Here is a 20950-nt window from a genome sequence, read left to right as displayed (position 1 = left end):
GAAAAAAAGTCGAACCAGATTAAGAAATTGAATAAAAAAAATAACGAAATTGTTCTTTTAGAAACTTATTTATTTTCTTAAAATAAACAGTAGACAACTATTGAAATGGGTACAAATAGGAGATTTTATAGATTGCAAAGACAATTAAAATTATTTTTGGATCGTTTACTTTAATTGAAAAAATGTTTACTTTTAAACTTTCGTGTTTAATATACATTATTTAAATTATTAACCGGATCTTAATTATTAGCCGTGAGCTGACTGTCGAGAGAGGTACAAAAAAAAAGTTTTATTTACCATAAATTTATTCATGAAATCATTCACGAAAGTTTAAAAAAATTAAAAGTATATTAAAATACACGATTACTTCACTACATATATGCACAGCTTATATATTTGACGACCTTGTGGTCTATCGGTTTAGCACACCGTTTTACGTCCGATGGTCGCGGGATCGATTACTCGCACAAATATTAAATAATTTTTTTTTTTAATCGCTTATAACTTGAACTAGTTAACAGTTTAAACGTATATCGCACGGTGGGCACACGCTAGCGTTACGTAAACGAAAGAAAGAGTTATTCACACGCCACTGACCGTATTGTTTTCCGAACAGTTTTTTGTGGTGATTTTTTAATTCAACAAGCACGCTAGTAAGTTGATATACCGTACCTATAAGGAAACAGTCGCAGATCAATTACATCACTACATTTTATAAAACTTGGCACTGATTTTTTGAGGGGGAGGGCAGATGAGGTTTTTTTTTAATTGATGATAATGGAAAATTGTGCCTGCCTGCGCTAACGGTATACGCTAGTACTAGTGAATGATGATATATGAGCATAGAGTTAGGTTATTAGCTCATCGTGACAAACTAAATTAGGAATTTATCACGATGATTACCAGGGAGAACCGCGTGGAGGTCAAACCTTACATTGGTAGCAGAAAGGTGCTATTCTATTATCAATAAAAAAAATCATACAATGGACTGACTGAGCGAACTTCATCTTCACCTACCATCGTCTATTTGTTTTATTATAAGCGAGGTGAGCTTGTATATACGATCAAAACCTTCAAAATGATTCTATGCAAACAATTCCTAAATATTATGTCGTAATAAAAAGATTGGTTGCACAGTTCCATACTAATGTTATATTGAACTGAAGATTAGGCTGTATGGTCTTGTACCTTTACTTATCTACTTTTGGATAAAAAAATACAAATACTATTACTTATTCTATTCTAATGCAATAATGAAATTTTAATGAATAATTCTACATAAGAATTGGCCTTTGGCCTCATTACATGTACAAATATGAATAAATTTAGAAGTAGACTAGGCTGTACGGCCTGAGGGTCTATGCCTGTTCCATCATTAAAATGGGGATGGATGAATATGGGAAAAAATGTTCTAAGCTTCTAAGTTACTCTGTGTAGAAACAGTACCAATGTCAATTTGGTCTTTTTATTTGGATTACTCTAATGCTGTTGGCCGCAGCTGGCCTTTACAGCTTCACCGGACGATAGACGGCGAGTGCAGATGGCACTCCAAAGCAAAGGAAGGACTTATAGAGCGGATGAAGGCCAATTAAGAATAAATAGTTTTTCATAAACAGTTAATATTTACCTTATCCGATGTGTACAGATTTTGGGCAAATTCCTCGAAGAATCAGAGGGCTGTTACCTGAAAAGAGGAAAAAATACTATAGAATTTGTAATAAAAAATCAAATTTTAGATGGCAATCTAAAAAGTTATTTATTGTACAATAAAATATGTCGTTAATTATTTTAGTATTGCTTTTTTTATGGTCACTGATTTAGTTTAATGGCCTTTGAATGTTCGCTTTTCGTTTTTAATAGTATGGAATTTTAAAACTTATATCTTTATCCGTATATCAGATTCCTTTGCTCTGAACATAAAATTATGAACTCAGAGCAGTCAGTAAGTAATCGAAGTAATTTATCCAGATATAGTTTATTTAAAAAATATTTATTTACTTATAAACATTTATTTATGTTTTACAGTTTTTTTTTGTCTAAGATTTTTTTAACAATTGATATGAAGTTAATTATAATATCACTCATGATATATAGATTAATTAGTATTTCTTTTTTATTTTCTACAAAAATGATTTTTACACGATATCTTCTCTTAGCAAATACTACTAAAGGTTACATATAATTCAGTGTTCTAAATTCAAAATATATAAATATGTGATTAAATTAACGATTTCCCGCCAAATTAAATTAAAAAAATGTTGACTATATATTGGTAGATTTAAAAAAATGTTGACTATTCAAAAGTGCTTAAATTAATTTTATTTGAATAAATGATTTTCTATTCTATTCTATTCTATTAGTAATACGATTTTTTAATTTTGGCAGAATTCGAAAATGTGTTGCCATCTCCTCGGAAAAAAAGCTATTAAGGAAACATCAAAATATACGACGGCATAAAAATTTTATAACATTCAATGTCATGCGCATTAGAAAAGGGCAATGGCCGTCAATGTAACCGGGGCAGTATCGAGATGACCAGTCGGTGGACTTGATTTGATGATTGCTTGCGTAAGTGTCGGTACAGGCCTGCCAACATACAGACTGAATAGAAGCGACATATACGTTCAAACTTTTTATTTACACTAATATAGTAACATTACTAGCTGGTACACGCGACTTTGTTCACTTGTTATTACCATTGAATTTAGCAAATTTAGATAACTGCTATCTGTGATTTGACTTCAGGAATTAGCTCAATTTTTTTTTTTAATTTAAGGAGTTTTGTATAAACTAGAAGTATATGCCAGTCCCTTTGTACCCTAAAAATAATTACTACATTACCTCAACAGTGAGCAAATTGCCTTAGCCACAACATCTGAAGGATATATAAATAGATAAAGGTACTAATAATAAAAAGTACTAATTTCTTAGAATGCTTGATTTTCATTCAAAATCGAGCTAAATTGAAGGTTTGCTAGATCGAAATAATAACTAGAATCAGCATTCAAATAATAATTAAAATCGGTTTGTTTAAAAAAGAAGATAAAAATCTGAGGTAACAAAAATTACAAAAAAATGCACCCTATAATCTCCAAGGTCGGTTGAAAATGTAAGAATATTTTCGGTACGGAATATAAAAGTAAATTACATTTTAAAGATGCAGGTTAATTGACTAGTTTGGCTCTTAAATAGTTGAACTGGGCTTAAGAGTAAAATAATCATTAGTCTGTATTAAAGACGAAGAACTTAATTGTTATTTTTATATGGTATCATTTTAACTCTCAATTTTTTTTTCCAAAATACCGATATCAAGGACGATACAACTGGAGGAATTTTTTGTTATTTTTGTTCAAAAATTAAATTATGTTAGTACATGATTCAAGATTCAAGATTCTTTATTTGTAAAACATGCGTGATTACATAAGTAGATGATATACATACAAAGAATTTGTCCGACATGTTTAGCCTAGATGGTATACAATATATTTAAATGCTACAATAAAATATTAAATTTAAATGTTAAACAATAATAAAAAAGAATGATGTCATAATAATACAAAAAAAAAAAAAACCACAACTTAAGTATATGCACAATAATATAAAACTAATAAAACATTTCGTCAAATTTATCATCTAAAAAGTTCGATATACTATAATAACATTTGTCAATCAACAACCTCTTTAATTTATTTTTAAATACATTATTGGGAAGGCTCTTTAAGTATTTAGGTAACTTATTATATATTTTAGGTCCCATACATAATATACTGTCATGCATAAGCTTTGTCGTAGATTTTTTAATACATAATTTATCAATGTCACGTCGATTGCGATTTACAACTTCAGAAAGTCGTGGAAATAAGTGCTTGTTTATTTTAACAAATACGCATACTTCATAAATATATAATGATGGTACTGTTAATATGTTATGTTGCTTAAAATAAGCCATACAGCTGTCAGTAGTTTTAAGTCTAAACATGGATCTTATGCACCTTTTTTGAGCTTTAAATGCAAATTCTTTCTTTGTCGAATTTCCCCAAAATATAATACCATACCGTAAAATCGTACCAACAATACCATGATATGCAGCAAGTATACTCGATTTGTTTACGGTTGGAACTAACTTATGCAAAGCGTAAGCAGAAGAACTCAGTCTTTTGCACACATCATCTATATGCGCTTTCCAGTTCAGTCTTTTGTCAATTATGACTCCTAAAAATCTTGTATCCTCCACCGTTTTAATTTTATTGTCAAGGTAACAAACATTAATATTATTATTTAAAGGTGATCTCTGGCTGAAATGCATAGTACTAGTTTTATTTAAATTTATTGTTGTTATCTAACCATTTTACAATATTCTTCAAAGCTTGGTTAACGTCATTTTCATATTCATCTTTATTTTGGCACTCTATTGTTACTGTACTATCATCTGCAAAAAGTGACATATGTCTATTAGTTATTTTGGGAAGGTCATTTATATATATAATAAACAACAATGGACCCATGACACTACCCTGTGGAACACCATATAAGATAGTTCGCTGATCTGAAATATAGTTTTCTTCTAGTTTAAATTTGTTGTTTATTTTAGTTATTTGAGTACATTGTTTTCTATTTGTAAGATAGGATTTTAATAAGTTTAAAACATTGCCCCGAATTCCATATGTATATAATTTGTTTAATAAAATTGTATGATCGACATAATCAAAAGCTTGTGTCATATCACAGTAAATGGAGCATACCGGTATATTCTTATCCATGTTTGTTAAAACTACTTGCAAGAAATCATAAATTGCCAAGTTGATATCTTTATTTTGTCTGAAACCTTTTTGTTCTGATATTTTGTTTTTCGAGGTAGTTATATATTTGTAAATATATATATTTCTCGAAAACTTTTGAAAATATTGTAGATAAAGCGATCGGTCTATAACATTCCATACAATATTTATCCCCCTTTTTAAACATTGGAGTTATGACAGTAGTCTTTAATTTTTGTGGAAAAATACCTGAGCATATGCTAAGGTTGATAATATGACTAAGGTGTAAACATATATATTCTGCAACAGTTTTTACAACCTTTGTAGATACATCGTCAATGCCTACAGTATTAGTGTTTTTTAAGGATGCTATAATTTTTAATATATCCTGGGGTAGACTGGGGGCCATAAACATTGAATTTTTACTTGTTTTTATGGTATTCGTTACTTGATTCCCTGAGTTTGGATTAGGTATAATTTTGTCAATAATAAAGTTATTGAAAGCATTTGATATATTCTGTGGATCACTAATTACTTTGCCATCTTGCTTCACTGTGTTCATGGAAGTTTTTGGCGTGTTTAATTTATTTTTATTTATTATTTGCCAAATCGTCTTTGGTTTATTGGAAGACATATTTATCCTATGGTTATTTTGTGATAGTTGAGTAAGATTGATTATTTTTTTTGAGTATTTTAGAATACTTTATTACAGCTTCTTTATTAGTATTTGTTGGATTAAATCTGTAATGCCATAATAGATTCCTTTTCTTTCTACAGCAAGCTTTAATTCCTCGTGATATCCATTTTGGTTTACTGAACATTTTTTTTGTCATCAGTTTAATTGGGAAGCATAAGTCATAAAAAAGTTTAAAGTAGTAAATAAAAATATTATATGCTTCATTCGGGTCATCTGTAATGTAAATGTCACTAAATTTGTAGGATTTTAAGCATTCTATAAATTTAGTCATATTGTCCTGGCAAAAATCTCGTCGCCTAACTCGCCAATATTTTAATGTGGGAGTTCTTTTTATTCTACATTTCAGTAACTGGGAAGTATGGTCAGATAGCGCAAAATCTATAACTTGCGATTTACACTGATTATCTAAATTGTGAGCAAAATTGTCAATACATGTATTGGTTTTTAATCTCGTGGGCTGCCGTATTGCTAATTTGAAATTATATGTTGAAAGCAAACATTCAAATTGTAAAACGATATCACTCCCCTTTAATATGTCAATATTGAAATCTCCCGCTATAATTATATTTTTGTGTAATTTTTTACTAATTAATTCCAGTATATGTTCAAATTTTTGAAAAAATACTGATAAATACTTTTGTTTTGGAACTCTATAGGTGCACACAATAACAGTATTGTGATTTATCAGGTCAACTGCACAACATTCAAATATTTCTGGTATGGAAAGTTCAGTTATTTCAGACAGTGACTTCCATTGAAGTCCATTTTTTATCAAAATACACGTTCCGCCTCTTTTAATGTCCTTTCTGCAATAACTTGCAGCCATTTTAAAATTAGGTATATAAAGGAACTTCTCATAACCAGCCATAATAAAATGTTCAGTGATACATACAATGTCAATATTAATATTTTTCTGCAATAATTCATCTAAGCAAACAGTTAAATTATCAGATTTATTGATTAATCCTGCTATATTCTGATGTAGTATGTATATATAATTATTATCGAAAAAAATTTGTCTCAGAAATAAGTTTATTACTATCGTCAATACTATTGATAACACAATTGTAGCCATATGAATTGTCAGAATTTTCTTGCAAAGCGTTAACTAAATTATACAAGTCATTAAAAATAACCCTAATGCCATGATCATTTATAGTCCCAGTATTGTATGCATTAAACATTTTGTGATCATATGACAAATTTAGATTAGAGTCAATAATGTACGCATATTCATATGTTAGTGAATCTAAATATAATAAGCTATTAAAATTTTCAATTCTCCAATTAAACATATTTGAAATATTATTACATCTAAAGGTGGGTAAACAAATTATTATATTTGTATGGTCTATTTCTTTAAGCGTATTTAGACACGCGGTAGCGTGTCAAGCCGAGTTTCAAGTAAACTGGCAAGCAGCACCGTGTGTATATTTACACGAACCATTTGGAGCCACTTTTGACCCCCTCATAACTCAAAAACTCTTTCACACAAACCTGTCAAATTTGGTTCATATATTGAGACTTGCGAGATAAATATGTGTTCCAAATTTCATAAACATATCTCAAACGGTTATTTAGATATTAATGTCCAAAAATCGACATTTTTATCACTGATCAACTATAGATCAAAATTATAACCCACTTCCAGATGACCTAGGAAGTTCAAATTTGGCATGCAGATAGGTAATTAGGTGAATATAAAGGAAAAAATCTGAAACTGGTAAATTGTTATCATTTTACTACAATTTTTCACTTTAATTGATTCTATTTCAACTTATACTGGACGAATACTAAAATTCTATGAAAACGTCGATAGCCACCAATTGACATTGATCCCTGGCAAAATAGCTCATCTTGTACTGGACGGAAAGTAATATTGTATGAAAACGTCGATCATTACCAATATACGTTGACCCCTTCACATCAGTGTCGATAACTAGCAAACTTCAAATATTGCATTGAGCGGTAAACACTAGTTGCTATAATTTAGATTCTGTCTAAAATATACTCGTACTTATAACTAGGAGTATAGTCGAATTTCGTATTTATTATGTTATTAACTGAGATTTGGTATTAATTATTGTTTCAATATTTAGCGCACATCGATAGTGTAAGATCATTATTTTTATAAATAATTATTAAATAATAGGCATATCGGTATAGGGCGCCGCCGCGCGGCCGTGTGGGAGCGGTGCGATAAAACGTTGAACTAACCTATAAGGTTGGTATTTATGCTACGAAATCCATAGTTTTCTTAAATTATACTTATATATTTGTGGTTATATTATTATTATATTATTTTAGTAAATACGTATGGTATAGACAATAGTTTAAACCAAAAATTAATAATAATTTTAGTACAGTTATAAGTAGGAATGTATAGTTAACTCGAGAATGAGAACTCATTGGTAACAAATTGTTTTCTTGAGAATTCAATAGATAACAGTCAATTTGTTACATAATCGTCTTTATGAACTATAACGTGTCAATACGAAGTTTTAGATATTAAATTATGTATATGTTGAAAGAGAACAATTCCGTATTTGCTTAACATATGCTATTACTATCCACAAATCACAAGGCCTTAGTTTTGGCAGTCCTCTTCTCAACATAGGCTCCTCTATATTTAATAAAGGGCAGGTTTACGTTGGACTCTCCAGAGTTAAAACCTTAGATGGAGTACGTCTTAACAATTTAGATCCAAGTCACGAGAGCTCTATTGTAGAGTACAACCATCTGTGAACGTTATACCGCCCCGATTTGCCCAAAAATTCCTGATACTGAATTGGCATTGCACTTGAACATTTAAAAGTTACAAGAAAATATAGAAAATAACACAAAAAAGAGACAATTATACCCCGTAAATATACGAAAATACAGTTATCAAAAATAATTTGGTATTAATTTAGTTATAAATAAGTACCTCGTATAATTTATGTACAAAAAGTAATGATATCCCATCAAAAACATAAATGTGAAATGATAGCCGAGTTTAATATTATGATATATGCCTTGATTGTTGACTTCTACGACAAAAGAGATGAGATCTAAATGGGTGCCAAGTTCAATGGTCTGTCCTGAAATGTATTTATAACAATATAAAATATCATTTCTTCTTATAACTTAGGATAATATACTGTAGCCTAAGGTCTAACTTGGCTAGTTTTCATATACGAAATATACTGTAGCCTTCGCAAGTTCTAAACATGTTACTTGTCGGTTCCTATTTTAATATTAGTAGTAACTAGCAATCGAAAGTAATAATTGGTATATGAGAACTGGCCAAGTTAGAACTTAGGCTACAGTATATTATCCTAAGTTATAAGAAGAAATGATATTTTATGTTGTTATAAATACATTTCAGGACAGACCATTGAACTTGGCACCCATTTATATCTCATCTCTTTTGTCGTAGAAGTCAACAATCAAGGCATATATCATAATATTAAACTCGGCTATCATTTCACATTTATGTTTTTGATGGGATTTCTTATATACAAGATTAGATTGTAATTATCGGCTGTTGTTTTGAAGTCCTCTTCTCCAATTAATATAATACAAAAGTCTTCTAGTGTGAAATCCTTTAATTTTGTATTTAAGCCATTTAGCAGAATTTTTATTCCACAACGTGGTGTCACATAATGTTTTATTTTAAAGTTTTCAAATGCATTCTCAGCTTTTGATAATATGTTATTAGTATTATTGGTACTTAATATACATAGTTTGCGTTTATTGTTTTGTTTTTTTGCAAAGTATGATTGATTGTCTTCTCCATTATTTTTATCAAAATTTTGCTCCCTCACCATGTTTTGCGTAATATTTTCTGGTGTATTCTGTTCCGTTTGAGATTCCATATTTTGAGGGTATATTTTACGGCATTTTCTTGGTGTGGCAGATTTTACTTTATGAAACCTCTTTTTTATTATGAGAGGGTTCTTACCTTTTATTATAGCCATAAAATATTTGTAATTATAAGTTTTTTTTAATTAACTTGTTTTCTATCAGTCAGCAAAGTTTTTTATTTATTAATAATTTTTAATGTATTTAAAATAGATCACAGATAGAAACACAAATAAAATCACTATGTTATTATTTTTATATAGTATCATTTTAACTGGCATATATTCTTTTCCAAACACCGACATATGTTCGACTGAAGGACTTGTATCCATGGTCATGAATAAAGAATTATTAAAAAAAAAACGCCGATACCAACCGGACAATACAACTGGATGAGTTTTGGTTAATTTTGGTCAAAAATTAAATTGATGACCTTTCAATTAGTATTTGAGTTAACCCAATACGACTACAATAGACAAAAATTGAGTTTGTACCATAGAGAACTAGAATTCGTGTCATCTTGTGTCAAGACCATAAAAATTTAGGTCGGTCATAGATTGCGAAAGTGGATGACATTGAAAATTGAACTGTTTTATTATAACGTTCGAAGATCTAAATTTGTAATAATATGGGTATATTATGTAATTTTATAATATAAGCAATCGACCAATGTTCGAAATTCAATAAATTTTAAGTTAAATTTTTTACATATTAAATTTGAATTTTAAGTTCTAATGTTAGAGGGATTTTGTTTTCAAATACTATAACATAATCAAAACGGTAATTTATATTTGTAAATATATTATATTATGTATTTTTGTATTTTTTTTTTGACACAAAATTGTCTACATGGCGGAGTTAATGCCTGATGGCATTCTCAACCATTCAACCGTTGCGTTGATTTTGAGAGATTTTGAGAATTAAGTTGATGTATTTTTTATTAAATTTGTAATATTCTTATAAGAAAAACAGACTTTCTGCAGTCCTTTTCCATATTTCCTTAACTGTGGCGATTTTAATATTCGTCCGTATGCGTAATTATGAGAAAAAAACAAATTTTTCGCGTAAACAAATACAAACAAATTTGGCGCCAAAACTTAAAAAAAAAGGTGAATCAAAACTAGTTCTTATTTCATGTCAATTTCACGTAATGGATACAAACAAATTTGCCGCCAAAACTCACTCATTCTAAGTGATTAAAGTTCGTTCTTATTTTCAATCTGTTCAAAATTTGAAATTAGAACAATGTAATACACATAGAGAATGCAACATTCAGTAATGTATCATTCTCTGTAGCATCAAAACGGTACTTATCTGTGCAATCTTACGATTAAATGGAGGATGCGGTTAATATACCGATGAGACCACACGCATTAACTCGTTTAAGTGTGATATTACGATGTACAGACACCACCTACCGTCTGTAATGCGTTTATTTTTATACCTACACTTACCAGCACTTGTATTTACGACAAGCAATGCCCGCGGTTTCATTTACGTCAAATTTCAATAATATATAATATGTATAATTTTTAATATTAAATGTTGTTTATATGCAACATAACATAACATAACATAAAGCACGCTTTCTCTATATTAACTACTTCCACTGCCCGCGGTGTTACCCGCATAAAATTTATAGCCCATGCGTTGTTCTGATACATAAGCTATATTACTGTAAAGTTTCATCAAAATCTGTTCAGTAGTTTTTGCGTGGAAAAAGTAACAAACATTCATACTTACAAAATTTCTCATCAAATCTATTTATAATAATAAATCTGGTAATGTTGTTTTTTAATCTTATAATAGGAATGACAAACAACCTGATGATAACACCTGATGGTAAGTGGTAACTGTAAATACATGAACAGATTCACGAATGTTACGATATCCTGTGACTGATCCTGATGTGATCCTGATAGATGATATGGTAAGAAAGTGAGTAAATAACGAGATGACTGCGAACAGGGATGAATGGAAGAGAAAAACATATTACGCCGACCACAAATAAGTAGGATAAGGAAGAAGCAGATGATGATGACCCTGGGTACCCTGATGATGACCCTGGTGGGAAAATTATACATAAATAGTATAGTATATGTTGCAAACATGTTTTTATAACACTTATGTTTAATTTCAGTTAACACGTATCTGTTTATGAAATGGTAAAACGGTTTACCTTAATGTTTTCCTAATAAAGTATATTTTTGCGGAAACATAAACAGTTTCAGCGGTTTGTAAACAATGTTGCGGTTCTGCTGCATTTGTTTGTGTTAACAAACCCAAAATATATAATATAAACTACTATATTACAAAGTGCAATGGAATTACTCAATAAATAAATATTACACTCCGATCGATCCCCCGTCCAATTCAAACGGAGATCGATATTACGACGGCCTGAGCCGAGGTTCGAACCCTAGTGGTACCCTTAGACTAAAGTCGTATCCAACAGGCAGGAGTTGCTCCATAAGTCCTTCCGCGGGTTTGGAGTGCCGTCTGCACTCGTCCCCTAACGTCCGGTGAAGCTGTAAAGGCCAGCTGTGGCCAACAGCATTAGAGTAGTCCGAAAAGAAAAATAGTCAACACGAATCTCGTTTCCTTCATTTTTTTTCTGTTTTTTTGGTATTTTTATGGCTCTGAGTATGAAGAAAATATTGGGACATTGCTAATAGCTTAAATTTTTAATATACACTTAAATTTGACGAAAAAATATAGAAAAATAATTATTACCTTATTAGTTTGATTTTTTTCTCTTTAAATTGTGTTAAATTAATATTCTATGCAATTTAGTATGTCAGAAAGAATAGTGTCTCGAGTTACCATGGCGTAACGCCTGGTAAATTGCTGAGTGTGGCACAATAAGCTGACACCGCTACCGGGAACAGCAAATTACCAAGAATATTGACACCTAACTTACATTATTAATTGTTACATTTATAGCAGTCTTGTTCGATCATTATACATAATTATACATTTTGTACTTTGATAATTTCATTGTTTTAATTAAATAAAATATATTTTTTTAAAAGGCAAATATCGCCCGCCGTAACATAAGTGGCGCAGTCGGTAGGATCGCGGCACTCTAGGACTTTGTAAATAGAAGTCCTCGCGCGAATAGACTCTTCGTGTGTTGAGAACTAGAGTGAACGGTGCTAATCGTAACTATCCGCGATCTCATAATAAGAACTATAACGGCGGCATATTGAAGACTTGCGGGAATCCGGAAAATTGGAGACCTGTGATCGACGAGACCCGAAACGGAGATGCAGAAGATGCTGTGTTGGTGAGTACTCTATTACTTTCCAAGTACATCCTATGCTCTATTTCCTTTCGTATTTAATTATAAGTGAACTTTAATGTGTATCTGTCTATAGGCTCGTATCGCTATAGATTTCACAAGTCAATTTAAAATCAATTGAATTCTGTGTGTATACACGTATTATTAGTAGTATAGTTATTCTCATAAATATAAAATATTATTAAAATGGAGTTCGCAGCAGACTATAAGATGATTACTGAACTCATGCCCAAATACGATGGGAACCCTAAAAGATTAAACTTTTATTTAAGAGAAGTTGATAATTTAATGGGACTTATCCACCCAACAGCGGATGCAGGCTCTCTAGCTATAGTTTGTCTTATAAAAAGTCGCCTTAGTGGTGCGGCGATCGACGCGATAGCTTATGAGGAGTCATTAAACAGTTGGCCCGATATAAAACGCGTTCTACTAACACGTCTAGGAGAACCTAGGAACGAGATTCAAGTTATGTATGCAAGAGCTCACACGTATCCGTCGGAATAAAAACGAGGATGCGGAATCCTTCGGTAAAAGGATTAGGGACCTTTTAGATACTCTGTATATGGTTGGGCAACATCGTACTATGAGAAAATGGCTATTGAGCAATATATCAGTCAATTGGACTTTCATATATCAATAGGCGTAAGAATTATGATGCCAGGTACATTGGAACTTGCAATAGTAACCGCACGACAGGAGGAGACGAAATCAGTTACTTATAAGAATAATTCTAGTTTTAATTCCCAAAACCAACAGCAAAAAGCTACAAAAATAGATATTTATAAACCTAATAATTTTCCACGTCAATTTCATGGTCAAGTAGGTACACCATTCAATTTTTCAACGCAGCCACATTTTTCACGACAAATGCCATTTAATCAATATGTACCTCAACAAAACAATCTCAGCCCGGAACAACGGCAACAGTTAGTTAATTCATTATTACCCTGGAAGAATAGACCAATCCCCGGTAATTTTAAGCAAAACTCAGGCAACTTTAGGAGTAACAATAGCCATCAAAGACAACCGAACGTTCCACAGCAACAGGTAAGTCCGACTCAACTTACATCTGACGTCACTATGCGATCGGTTAACAAACCGATACCTCCACAATACGCATATGAGGAATTATTCTATACTCCGTACGAAGGTAAGTCCGACACACCTCAGTATTATTGCAACCCGTTAGATTATTATTCCCCTCATGACGAACAGCATAACAATTACTACCCTAACACTAACTTAATTGAAGAACAAATTGAAACATCTCAGGATTTTTCCGAAACTCAGGACGAAGACGACCAGAGTTGATAAAACTAAACCACCAAGATAAAGATCATCTCCCGTACATAATAATCCCCGAGTTTAATGGAAAGTTTCTCATTGATACTGGCGCCTCACGTTCTATGATATCGCCCGATGTCATTCAATACGCGAAACTCGAACGATGCATCGATTACGAACCATTCGAGGTAAAGACAGCTCACGCAGTGACGCAACATGCATATGTCGCTCATTTGCCCCTACCATCAGTCTTTAACTCGAACATCACTCACAAATTTCTCATTTTCGAGTTTGACAATAAATATAAAGGATTAATCGGATTAGACCTATTAAAATCACTCTCGAGTAATATTGATTTAAAAAATAAAATACTTCGCACCCATACTACTGACATACCAATTTATTTCGATTACCCCAAAAGGAATATTCGATTAGAACCGATGTGCCAAAAAATAATTAAAATTAAATGTAACTACACAGACGGACAGTATATCCATGACGAGTACAGTTGGACACCCGGTTTAGTATCTCCCGCGGCAATAGTTAAGGTTCATAATGGGACATTCCTAACATCAATCATTAATTCAAATACAGAAAAGAAAATTATTACAAACAAATCCCCAATCGAATTACAACCATATAAGCAAAATGAAAAACCGATTCATTATTCATATTCAATGCAAAGCAATATAAATATTGATAAAGAACTATGTGAAAATTTAAAGAAAATTCGATCTAGCCATATGAACGAAGAAGAGGAACGCGAAATAACTAAATTGTGCTATCAGTATAGAGATCTATTTTATTCCGAAAACATCCCTTTAACCTTCACTCACGCTGTTAAACACGAACTAAAATTAACTGACGACACCCCGATTTTTGTACGTAGTTATAGACAAGCCCCACAACAAAGGTTAGAAATTAAATCCCAAATCGATAACCTTATGAAACAAGGCATTATCCGCGAAAGTATATCACCATGGTCATGCCCTGTTCACATAGTCCCTAAGAAGCCTGACGCTTCTGGCAAAGTCAAGTGGCGATTAGTCATTGACTATAGGCGACTTAATGATAGGATTATTGAAGACAAATATCCTTTGCCGAACATTAGCGATATACTCGATAGACTAGGACGTGCACAGTACTTCAGTACAATAGATCTAGCAAGTGGGTACCACCAGGTAGAAATGCACCCTCGTGATATTGAGAAAACAGCATTCTCAACAGAAAGGGGACATTTCGAATTTTTAAGAATGCCGTTTGGTCTCAAAAATGCTCCAAGTACATTCCAGAGACTAATGGATCACATTTTACGTGGACTCGATAACGTGTGTACATATTTAGATGACGTTATAATAGCTTCTACGTCACTACAAGAGCACATGAATAAATTAAAACAAGTATTTGATCGTTTAAAAACTCATAATCTCAAAATTCAACTCGATAAATCAGAATTTTTACAGAAACATGTACAATTCTTAGGACATGAACTAACAGCCGACGGACTTAAACCTAATAAAGATAAAATAAAAGCTGTTTTAAATTTCCCTATTCCAAAAACACAGAAGGACATTAAGTCTTTCCTCGGTTTAGTTGGCTATTATAGAAAGTTCATTAAAGATTTTGCTAAATTAACAAAGCCTATGACTATTTGTTTAAAAAAAAAATCACAAAGTCATACATACACCTGAGTTCATAGATGCTTTTAATAAATGTAAACAAATACTAACCAACGACCCACTCTTGCAATTTCCCGACTTTGACAAGGACTTTATACTTACCACAGACGCATCAGACTTTGCTCTCGGAGCAGTCCTCTCTCAAGGCCCGCTAGGTTCAGACAAACCTATTGCATATGCATCTAGGATACTTTCTGAAACAGAAACCCGCTATTCAACTATTGAAAAAGAGTTGCTAGCTATAGTATGGGCGGTAAAATACTTCCGACCATATTTATACGGCCGTAAATTTACTATCTACACAGATCATCGACCATTAACATGGCTGATGTCCCTTAAAGACCCAAATTCAAAATTAATAAGATGGAGGTTAAAGTTAGCTGAATATGATTATAAAGACATATATAAAAAGGGTAAACAGAACACTAATGCGGATGCTTTATCCAGAGCAAAAATATTTCATAATAGCATTGAATCCCTGTTAGTAAATTTCGATGACAACGATGACGACGAAATTATCCCACGTATATTTGAAAACGCACGTAGGGAACTTGAATCTGAAGCTGCTGAAGCTGACCCCCCTGAAAATCAAGAAAACCCTTTAAATGTACAGCCTACAATAAACCCACCTTTTTTTTTTTTTTGGCGGGGCGGTGTGTGAGATTTGTACTCACCAAAAACCACACGGTGTACCTACGAGCGCCTATGCCGGAGCCAGGGGATTCGCAAGTGCATTTCTACCCCAGCTCCGACGGCGACGGCCCGCCCTGTAGATGTTGTAGGGCAGGCCCCATCTCGTTATGTGGTTAGGGCGACCTATTTCGCCCTACTCCATTGTGGAGGCGTGTGGGTACACGCGCACACCTCCGGGGCCTTTGGATTGGGGGGACTGCCTCCCTCAAGGCAGTCACCCCGGCCCCAGTGGGGGATAGAGGGGGGCGGAGTTGGATACGCCCCCACCTCTAGGCCTGGCTCTTCTGCGGCGGAGGGAAGTGGGACGAGCTGACTCCCGCTCCCTTTCCGCCGCCTCCTTCCGCGAGATAACTTCCTCGCAGAAGGAGCTCAGCGACGATCTCTCGCTACTGATCATCCTCCGAACTAAATTCGGCAGCGAGAGATCGTCCCCCACTATTCGTGTGAGGACACGGCGCTCACTCTCGAACGCTGGACATATTTCCAGCGTGTGTTGCGCCGTGTCCTCCACACCTCCGCACTCGTGGCAGCCGGTCGTCGGCTCCTTCCTCGCCACATGACACAGATACCGCCCGAAGCATCCGTGCCCGGACAGTATCTGCGTCATGCGGTACGTCAGCGGCCATCGCCTACTCATCCACCTTTTGAGGATGGGACGGACAGCCTCGACGGTCCTCAGGCCGGCCGATGGACTGGCCAGCCTTTCTCTCCACCTGATCCTGAGGATCCGCCGAAAGTCGGACCTCCGCGCTCCAATCTCGTGGCCAGCGGGTGCCTCCCCCATGGAACGTCGCTCCGCGCGCCAGTGATACACTGACGCGTGGAGCTCCGCTACCAAGTCCCACGGAGGAGACCCCGCCAGCAGACCCGCCGCTTCCCCGGATATGGTGCGGTAGCCTCTTATGGCCTGTATGGCCATGACCCTGTGTGGCCTGTTGAGGCAGGCCACATTTTCCCTACCTAGGGCCCCCACCCAGATGGGGGCCCCGTACAGGGCCATGGACCGCACCACGCCGAGGTATAGGCGGCGGGAACCTTCTCCCGGGCCCCTCACATTTGGCAGCAGCCAGCTAAGAGCGCCGGCGGCTGCCATAAGGCGAGGGACCAGGTTCCGGAAGTGAGCGCGGAAGCTCCAACGACTGTCCAGGTCAAGCCCCAAGTATCGAATACAGGGCTTGACCCCACCCTCTGGCCACTGACGACCAGCTGGGCATCCGGAGGTGGCGCACGCCGAGGCCCATGAAAACACAGGACCTCGGTCTTCTCCAGCGCCACCTGGAGCCCAAGCCTTCTTATACGACCGACGACCAGCGCCACGCATGCCGTGGCAAAGCGGGTAGTCTCCAGTAGGTCCCGCCCCCGGGCAGTGACCAAGGTGTCATCCGCGTAACACACGAGGTCAGTGCCCGTTAAAAGGGCGCCCCGCAGGTTCCAATCATACCCGATGTTCCACAGGATCGGGCCCAGAACCGATCCCTGTGGAACACCGCATTGCATTTCCCTCGGCACTACAACGCCGTTCCGCCCCGTGCATAGCACAGACCTGTCTTCGAGATAGGCCCCGATCACGTCCCGAATATAGGGAGGCGCGCGATGGTACTTCAGCGCCTCCCTAATAGTCGCAAAGGGCAGGGTGTTGAAGGCGTTCTTAATGTCTAGAGAGACCGCCAACAACACCCCACCCTGGGAACAATAAACCCACCTACAGTACAAACACATACATCAACCGATAGTATGAGTACAACTTCATTTGAGCCAGGTCACCTCATATCTGAGGCAGTCCCCCAATCCAAAGGCCCCGGAGGTGTGCGCGTGTACCCACACGCCTCCACAATGGAGTAGGGCGAAATAGGTCGCCCTAACCACAAAACGAGATGGGGCCTGCCCTACAACATCTACAGGGCGGGCCGTCGCCGTCGGAGCAGGGGTAGAATGCACTTGCGAATCCCCTGGCTCCGGCATAGGCGCTCGTAGGTACACCGTGTGGTTTTTTAGTGGGTACAAGTCCCACACACCACCTCGCCATCCCTCCGGCGGGGTGACGGTCTTTTGAAGATTTTTCCACACGTTAAAAAAAAAAAAAAAAAAGGTCACCTCATATCTACCAAACATACCCAACCAGACAACGACAATATAGGAATTCCAATTATAGAAGACGCTATAGAAAGACAGCAAAAACAATTCTACATAAGGTCCACTCCAGGATCTATATATAAAGTAGAGGATAGGTCCACAAATTCTAAAACAACAATTAAAGATGTATTTATACCAATTAACAATACTGAACGCGAAATAATAAATTCCTAAAAGAGCATACTGTAGCAGATAGAGTTTTTCACTGTTACTTTCTCGACGAAAACCTTTATTTAGAATTTTCAAAAATATACACCACAGTCTTTAATGAAAGAGGCCAAAAGTTATTTAGGTGTACAACTCGTGTCACATTAGTAGAAAATAAGACAGAATAACAAAATCTTATAAAAAAATATCACGAAGGTAAAAATATACATCGCGGTATTCAGGAAACGTATAAACATCTACGTAGAAATTATCACTGGCCGAACATGCTCCTATCAATTCAGGCTTTTGTAAATAAATGTGACATTTGTTTAAAAGGTAAATACGAACGCAATCCATTAAGACCAACATTAATGAAAACGGAAACACCTACTAAACCTATGCAACACTTATTTATGGATCTATATTCTACTGGCGGAGGAACATTTCTCACTATCATTGATAATTGCTCGAAGTTTGCGCAAGCTGTGCCCTTACAAGCCTCCAGCAGCGTACACGTTGCAGATGGCCTACTACAGATATTTGCTATACTAGGTTTGCCCCTAAAGATAACGACAGACTCAGACACTAAATTCGACAACGACATATTAAAGGAAATCTGTGCGTCACATAATATAGACATACACTTCACTACCCCATATAACCCCAACTCAAATTCCCCTATAGAAAGATTCCATTCAACAATCGGTGAAATTATACGCATTCAACGCATGACTAACAAAGATGACACTATACAAACACTTATGAGATATGCAGTTATCGCATATAACAATTCCATTCATTCCACAACAGGTTATACTCCACACGAATTACTTTATGGACATACAGCGGCTAGAAACCCATTAGAACTCTATTATAACAAAGAGTTTTACCAAGACTTTGTACTTACACATAGGACAAATGCAGAAGCAGTGCAGCAGTCTGTAGCAGCTAATCTGTCTAAAAATAAAGAACAGGTAATAAATAAGCGAAACCAGGAAGCAGAGGAAATACGTCTGAAGGTAGGTGAAACCGTTTATAAGCAGGTGGCAAAAACAGCGAGAAACGACAAAATAAAACCAGCTTTTAAAGGCCCATATAAAATTATTCATTTACACCCTAACAATGTGGCTGAAATAATAGGTAACCACCCTAATTCCAAATCTATAAGAGTACATTTCAAGTTATTACGAAGACCCCACCTTGTTCCAGGACGATCATCTCCGGAGCCCTCATGCTCACATCAGCAACCACCGTGAAAATCACTCCCATTGATAACTCTAATGGTATACTTCTGCTAAAGCAGGGGTCAGTCCTTAGACAAATAGATACTTTTAACTTAGTATGTGCCTACAACATTAGTTATTTATATACAACTACATTAAAGCTGAGTTCTCTATATGCAAGTACCAAGTTTTATGATGATAAGATAATTCCAGGAGAGTTGCATAAATCATATACAGATCAAATAGAGTATAAAATACAGATGATACAAAGCAAAATAATAGCTATTACACCCCATAGTAGAGTACGACGCGGAATTTTTAACGGATTAGGTTCTTTAGTAAAAACAGTTACAGGCAATCTAGATTACGATGATGCAGTAAAAATAGAGCAACAAATTTCTAATCTCAATAATAAAATACATTCTGTTCAAGAAAAATCTATTGTAATAGCACAAAAGACTATTGCAGAATTTGCGAATCAATTAGATAAGATAAATCAAAATCAAAATAGGTTAAGTTTAATTATACAAAATATAACGCAGCATTCTAATATAGTATTTAGGCAGTTTAGTTTATTACAAGTTCATATACAAATAGATTTTAGTTTACAGTTAATATTAGATAAGCTAATGATCTTAGAAGACGCTATGGCATTCGCACAAATAGGTATCATGCACCCTAGTGTAATAAATACCAAAAACTTAATTATTGAAATGTTAGATATGAAACATAAATATAGCTTCAATCCCGTGGCACCGATCTTACTAGAAAATATTCACGAAATAGAAAAGTCTATAGAGGTTAAAGCTTATAGTACAGAACAATCATTAAATTTCATTTTAGAAATACCCTCAGTAGAAACAGCTACCTATGACCTTATCCATATATATTCTATTCCTAACAAAGACAACCTTACCATTATTCCCAAATCCAAATACCTAGTACTTGGAAAGGGAGAGTACACGTACATAGATGAAGATTGTCGCAGCATCACCGAAGACGTACACATCTGCAAGCAGTTGTTACTGAAATCCTTACAAGATGCTGGAGATTGTATCACAGCAACAATAGAACATAAAATCAACCACGAATCTTGTCCATATGCAAAAATGATGATAAAAAAGGGAAAGTTACAAAATATTAGTCCTAGTAGCTGGCTTCTTATCACCAACACTCAAGAGGTCCTGAAAGTA

At 35.0% G+C, this 20950-nt stretch overlaps 1 protein-coding gene across 1 annotated transcript; it reads left to right on the top strand.

Annotated features, from left to right (window-relative positions):
- Window positions 1–12492: 12492 nt before the first annotated feature.
- LOC131854528 (uncharacterized) lies at window positions 12493–20942 on the top strand (the record flags this gene model as incomplete). Its single annotated transcript, XM_059205649.1, has 2 exons — window positions 12493–12583; window positions 20601–20942. Coding segments are annotated over 2 exons (433 nt in total), but the record flags the coding sequence as incomplete, so codon positions are not given.
- Between the last annotated feature and the right edge of the window lie 8 nt (window positions 20943–20950).

This window comes from Achroia grisella, unplaced genomic scaffold (genome assembly GCF_030625045.1).
Source record: "Achroia grisella isolate CSIRO2021 unplaced genomic scaffold, CSIRO_AGI_Agris_v1 utg12136, whole genome shotgun sequence".
Lineage (NCBI taxonomy): Eukaryota > Metazoa > Arthropoda > Insecta > Lepidoptera > Pyralidae > Achroia > Achroia grisella.
The sequence above is the reverse complement of the archived record's forward strand: the minus strand, read 5'-3'. Positions and strand labels throughout refer to the sequence as shown.